The sequence below is a fragment of the Mesitornis unicolor genome, unplaced genomic scaffold (genome assembly GCF_000695765.1).
Source record: "Mesitornis unicolor isolate BGI_N332 unplaced genomic scaffold, ASM69576v1 scaffold42756, whole genome shotgun sequence".
Taxonomy (NCBI): domain Eukaryota; kingdom Metazoa; phylum Chordata; class Aves; order Mesitornithiformes; family Mesitornithidae; genus Mesitornis; species Mesitornis unicolor.
In genome coordinates, this window is record NW_010189724.1 from 65,975 (window position 1) to 72,948 (window position 6,974).

General features: G+C 44.0%; 1 protein-coding gene across 1 annotated transcript in view; it reads left to right on the plus strand.

Moving 5' to 3' along the window:
• Positions 1-6,974, plus strand: part of MET (MET proto-oncogene, receptor tyrosine kinase) — a 69,472-nt gene that overhangs the window by 47,072 nt on the left and 15,426 nt on the right. Inside the window, exon 10 of the mRNA XM_010186169.1 lies at positions 1,190-1,408. Coding sequence (XP_010184471.1) covers positions 1,190-1,408 — 219 coding nt within the window. The remainder of the gene's footprint in view (positions 1-1,189; positions 1,409-6,974) is intronic.

Consider the following 6,974-nt stretch of genomic DNA (forward strand, 5'->3'; position numbering starts at 1 on the left):
AAAGGCCATTTAGACAACTAACTCCAATGCAGGTGTCTGGCTGCAGGCTGGATGATCCCTGCAAACTCCCTAAACTTAGCTACAGATCAGGCTGCGTGCAACCCCTGCTGCCCTTGCTTGCAGCACAACAGTCATTTTAGGAGGGACCTCGGTCTGTCTTGTCTGTCCCACAAGTCCAGTGTCAAGGTGGCATGGGATAGAGGGAAGCATCCAGGCCAGACATTTCACACTGCACAAAGCATGCCCTGTCAGGTTTTCTGCAGTGCTGGGGTGCATCAGCAGCTCTTCTCCAGGAAGCACCTCCAGAGCAGGCCTTCATGAGCAACAGCGGCAGAGTAAGGGGCAAGCATGGCTTCACGCCCATTGTCAGGCAGCTCCTGCGCAGCAGTGGGGGGCTAACATCTCATTTTTGCAGGTGCAAGAAGATACAGCGTGAAGCACATCCTGTAGTCAGCACTCCTAGCAAGGGACTTGCATGACAGCAGCGTACCTAAGCACCAAATACCACATATCTGTGGCCTTACACATACATTTTTTGAAGGAAGATACACTTTGCTAGCTTTCATGGCCCAGAATCCCATGGTGGTTTCGGCTTCAAAGCACTTTTTCACAGCATCCGTAATCGTTCTGGAAACTTAGTGGCTTAGCTACACTGTGCGTAAATGGTGTTTTACTTTTGTTTTCCACTGTTTCAGTCATATTCATTGCCCCTCTTTTTACCTTCTCCTCTGGTCCCTTGCTGTTGCGTTGGTAGGGTAAAGGACGAGAAATCCATGTGGCAGTCACTCTGACATAGGCTGAGTAAGCTGAATTATGGCTTCTTTGTGTTCCAGTACAGCCCAGTACATCAGGATAGCCTCCTGATGGTCCTTGCCTTTGGAAATAATTTTCCATTAATTATTTGCAAAATATTTACTTTAGAAGTGCTGTGAACAATCAGGCCAGGAAGCTTGTTTACTTGAACATTTCCTCAACAAGAGTGCAAACACCATTGACATGAAGTTTTTATACTTTACTCCCAACTCTAAATAAATGCTGTGTAGCACTGATCAAGATTTTGCTTTGCTTAAAGGAGAACAAGACCCCTGGTGTTTATTTTTTCAATATATGTGTATTGTTAAAGAACGGTTACATTCATCACTGACTTCCTATGCACATACTTACTCAATTACCTCTTTCTTTCTTATAGGCATGTAGCCACCGCTCTAGCTCGGAGATAATCTGCTGTACAACTCCTTCACTGAAAGCCTTCAATCTCCAGCCACCCTTTGTAACCAAAGTGTTCTTCATTTTTGATGGTGTCAGCTCTTTGTACTTTGATTTTGATTATGTAAATAATCCAGTGTTTAAGCATTTTGAAAAGCCAGTGTTCATCTCAAGAGGCAACCAAAACATTCTGGAAATCAAGGTAAGAAATGTTGAAATACTTTTTTCAGTTATCTGCAAGCGCACATCAGCAGCTTTGTGTGGAACAGACGTTTTGATGAAATAAAAGAAGCCCCAGGGAAGCATGGGCAGAGAGAGATGGAGAGCAGTGTGTTCAGTACTGCGTTCATCCGAGCCCTCAGCTGTCACAACTTAAAAGATGCAGAGTTGAAACCAAATGTACTAGGGTGGTTCTTGGCATCAGGTGGGGTGGGAGAGGGGCTTTCCTCATCCTCATAGTAGGGCCATGCTGCAACTTCTGACTGCAGTGAGCTGCATCACCAGTTCGGGATGAAACCTGATTCTGGGCTGGATTCTGGCCAGCCCAGAACCTGAAGTGTATGGTCTGCACGCAAGTCCCAGCTCTTATTGTCACAGGGTTTTGTGTCCTTCCTCACAAGAGCCATGGAGGTGCCTTTAGAAAGTGGCCTGGCAGCTTTGGCTCTGTAGAGCTGAGGGAAACTCTGGCCTGTGCACAAAGTTACTCATGAGGATCAGTCACCACTGTAGCCTAAATATTTACAGATCCATGAAAAATGCAAATTTGATGCTGAGTGCTTGTTAAAAGAGCACTGAGAATAGCCTACACAGCACTGAGAAACAGCTCTTAGGAATTCGGGGCCCTCGCAGGCACAGGCTGCTCTCTACCAGAGTGCTGTGGAGAAAGTTAATCACATTTTGTGAGAGTCCCATTTCCTGAAATCTAGTGCTTTTCTGTGTTAGAGTATCAAATAAGAACAGTATAAATACAGGTATTTATGATGAATGTTTATGAAAATGCACATGAAATGTATATAGGATCTCTATAACTTATATAAAATATAATCTGATAAAAATGCTTTACAGAAGAGAATCAGCCTTAATGCGGGGTCCTCTCTTTGAATAGCTTCTCCATCACTCTGTAAGCCCAAACTCTTTTGCCCTGTGTCAGCCATGAAATCTTGAAGGCCTGAGGTCTTTGACTCCAAGATGGTCCAGTGGACCAGCTCCTGAGCAGCAGGAAATCAGAGGGAGTTACCTCAGAGCCTCTGTCAGCTGTGCTGAGTCCCAGTCAAATTCTCTTAATATTGATCTGTCTTCACAAAGTGTTTTGGGAAAATTCCAAAGAATAACCAGTCTGGTTTTTATGTTTTTGTTTTGTTTTTCTATTTGGAACTTGTGGCCGTACAGTCACCCCTTCCTCAATGCAGAGCGATTCTCCTGCAGTTCAGTTGTAGAGAAATGCTGAAGGAGTTCTGGTGTGCGGGTCAGTGGAGAGCTGGGGATATAGAGCTGCTGCATGGCTCAGTGCCTCTGTGCAGGGACAGCAGTGTTCTCCAGTATTTTCCAGGTCATGCATATGAACCAGTTGGAAACAAGGCTAATTTGAGAAGAATCATAGAATAACTTAGACAGGAGGGAACCTCTGGAGGTCTTCATAGTCTAACCCCCGTGCTCAAAACAAGGCTAAGTTAAAAATGAGGTCAGGTTGTCTATGACTGTGTCTAGATGAGTTCTGAATCTTTCCAAGAACAGAGATTTTACAGCTTTAAAAAATCCAGCTCCACTGGCCTTGCATTGTGCATGCTGAGGCCCTCATCCCATCCAGCTTGTCAGTATCTCTCTTGTTCTGTGGGGTTCAAAATTTGACAGTTTTCCCCATGTGGTCTCACAAGTGCTGAGCAGACGAGAAGAATCACCTTCAATCTACTGGCTTTGCTGCTGCTAAAGTATGTGGTGGGCCTTCATCGCTACAATGGCACACTGCTGCCTCATTTCACCTTGTGATCCACAAGGACTGTAAGTCCTTTTCTGTAGAGTGTCTTTCCACCCTGCTGTCCCTAGCCTGTCCTAGTGCATGGGGTTATTCCACCCCAGCTGCAGGACTTTGCATCCATCTTTGTTGAATTGATGAGGTTCCTGCTGGCCCACTCCTCCAGCTTGCCACGGTCACTCCGAGCAGCGGTCCTGCCCTCCAGTATTTCAGTCATTTTCCTAAATTTGATGTCACCTGAAAGTGCAAAGATAGTGCATCCTGACCCTTTGTCCAGGTTGTTGAAAAAGATTTTAAGCGATATTAGTCCCAGTATCAACCACAGAGGAATGCCACTTGTTAGATTTCTATTGTTTGAGCTGTTGGCCAGTTTTTCACCCACATTATTATGGTCCATTCATTCAGTCCATATCACCCCAATTTGTTTTCAATGCTAGAAGAGACTGTGTTGCAAACCTGGCTAAGCTCAAGGTAAACATTGTCCAGTGCTCACTCTTCATCTACAGAACCAGTCATCTCCTCATAGAAGGCAGTCAACCCTTAGGAACCTCTGCTGGCTGTTCCCAATTGTGTTCTTGTCCCTCCTCTGCTTGGAAAAGCTTCCACAGGACCTGCTTCATAATCTTCCCAGGGTTAAAAATTCGGCGCTTTTTAACTCTCTTCTTTCTTTTACTCTCAAACCTTTTATTCTCCCTTCAGGAGAAGTCCCTAGTGCTATTTATTGCTGGGAAGAAGCCATTCAGATGAGAGGGGCTGGGTGAGGGCAGTCCCACTGACACTCACCAATGTCAGAATTTTGTAGCACTGCTGTCATCTGTAGTCACAGCACCCAAGGCAGATGTCTACCTAAGCCTAATGCCCTGGCAACCAACTGGAGAATAACATGGGTGGAAGCTGGTCTCCTAGTACAAAGCGTGAACAAGCACCAATTTAACATCTTCCCCTAAATAGAATTAGTTATAGTGGGATGCTTCTATCAAAACAGTGAGGCGACTTTTCTAGTCGGGAGCCAGAAGATCATTACAAGCCATAGTGGCAACACTTTTCCCTCGCCCCGTACCCGCATTCAAAAATACACATGCACACACAAGTTTACATGCCTCATGCTCGTATTTTGTGCAGTAATTAAGCAAGCTCAGCATGAAATTAAATGGCAGCTTGCTTCAGTGAACAGTCTGTTCCACCAAACCAAAGTTCTTTTATCTTTTTCCTAATTAGTTTCAGGGGGGCGGAGGGAGCTTTTATCACAAGTTTTTCAATCAAACTAATCTAGTGTAACATATTTGGCTTTCCTCAAATGACAGTGGGTACCAATTGAAAGGTTCTGTTTGGTTTTTCCTGATGACCATAAGATGTTTTTGTAAGAAAATGTTACACACAAGAAAACATTAAGTCTTCTATCTATAAAGCACATTCAGGGCACTGTGTGCCATGAATGCCAGCCCTGCTTGTCATCAGTGCCAGGCCTTTTGTCTTCACGCTGCTGAGACTCTCAAGGTCCCACATCATCACTGCCTTCCTCTGCCAAGTATGTGGCACTTTGATGTCTTTCAGTGCCCACCATGGCCCAGTCAGAGGGGTCATGGCAAAGTGGCTTGAGGTGCTTCTCTGCTTCAACACCGTGAGGACACCCCTTCAGAAGTGCTCCCGTCTCTTGCCAACAGGGGAAGCTCTCAGGGCAGGAGACATTCTGGTGTTTTGCTGTTGGGACAACCCTAAGACCTGAGTCTGCTCAAGGGAACAGAGTCTACTTGCTGCCTCCTGCAGGAGTCACTGCCCCAGACCTACAGGCTGGCCTGCTGACAGCCCAGGGTGTCCTAGCTGTGAAAAACAAAACAAAACAAAACAAAACCCACAAACCCAACAAATAAATAAGGAAAGAATCAGTTATTTATGTCAGTCTGCCCAGAGGCCTGGCCTGGCTCATGTACCAAGCTGGTGCAGGGTCTCTGTCCGTGCCTTCAGATGAAGCCTAGGAATGGGCCAGTAGGTGACTAAGATGTATTTACAAATATAAATCTTCCACTAGAGAAAGAAGTAGCACAGTTGTCATTTCATGGTATACATCGCATCCAAGATCTTGGCTTTCCTCTGGCACATCAGTCTTAAGACTAAGAGTAAAATGAGACTTACTAAACCATCTACTCTATTCCTAAGTCAGTACAACATGTTCTTTATGAGACAGTCTTAAGGAACTCGTCTGTTCATAGGTCACTTTATTTTCAATCTTCTTCCACATTGCATAGAAAATTATGTTTCTCTCAATGTCTGGTCCAAGAGAGTGCAGTATGGAAACACTTGTATTTCTGAGCAAGCTGAAGTGGAAGCTGTGCAGCTGCAGTAACTCCTCATTCTTCCCAAGTCAACCCGCTCTGCTTAGGAACCTCAAAAATTCTTCTGACACCAATCTCAAAATTTCCACACCTTGGTTTGTGGTCCTTCTACTGCTTCTAGACTGTCACCCAAATTATTTGCATCTCTCTGAAGCTGTGAGGTAGTTGAATCTACCAGATTGGTTTGCAACAGCTACTCAGTCCAGGAACAAGCTTCTTCAGCTTGTGTGCAAGGGCATTGCGCAGCAAAAAGGGGATAATACACATTTTAAATAGGTAATACTGTTTCCCAGTTCTCACAGGAGTAAGTTTCCTCATTTTCTTAAATTCATAGGCAAACTCTGTGGTCCTTAGAAGAGCAAAACTACTGCTGAAAGAGTTCTGAAACTCCCTTTGTATAGAGATATTATATTGAATATATTTGAAAATGAGATATATTAATGGCAATGTAGTTGTAGTGGTAGTAAGTAAAAAATACTACCTTCATTATAACTGGCTAAGGACCACCTTAGGAAAGTATGATTTTTTTTTTCCCCTTTGGATAAGCATCAGTTTTGGTGGAGAAAAATTCTAAGAGTTGGTGTAGAAGAAAAACAGGCCACTCATCCACACTCTCCAGGGTAGTACATTTATCCTGAAGATCAAGGCTCAAATCCAAGTCTTTTGAGGTACCTTATTTAAAGGAAAGATTTGAACATGAATGGCTCACAATGTGCTGCAAGTCTCCATACTCATAAGCAATAAGCAGTCAATCACATGCTCCCTGGCTCATTGAATATGTACTTAATTAACACCAAATGGGATGGCTCCAAGTAGATGAAAGATAGGGTGCAAAATGGACTTTTTTGGCCAGCAATTAAAAAGCACTCACCTGAGGTGTGTCTTTACCAGTCAAAGTAGGATGTTAAACTGTCTCTCCTATATGTTTACTAAAATTTTCCCAGAGCTCAGTCTGATTCTGTGGCAGACCTAAAACATGTGCCAAACTAAGACTTTTTTATCCCCCTCAGAATGGGATTCTCATTTTCTTTCCAGTACATGAGGCTGTGTTAGCCATGAAGCCTTCCTCCCTTCTTGTGAAAAACTCCCAGATCCAGCCCACATAAACAGCCTGTAGTAGCGTTACTCCCCATCCTCCCTTCTCCCCTTTAAATCCCACTTACTAAGCCTGTTCTTTCATCTTAAGCTGGGCCATACAGGGGGTAGGGCAGCTTCTTAAATCCTGATGCACTCCTGAGCACACAAGATCCTGAGCTTGGCTTTTGGACACCGCTGTCACAATACCAGAATAATATTACATCCAAGTCTGAGATGTGAAAGCAGGTTTTCTGAGTAGGGAGTGCACTTTTCACGCTGTCATCTTTACCAGGTTTTGTTCCTTTTGGTCTGTGGGATGTGACTTTAACAGATTTGTGCATTTTTATGATTATAATTAATTAGTTCTTTTTGAAAGCTTCATTCCT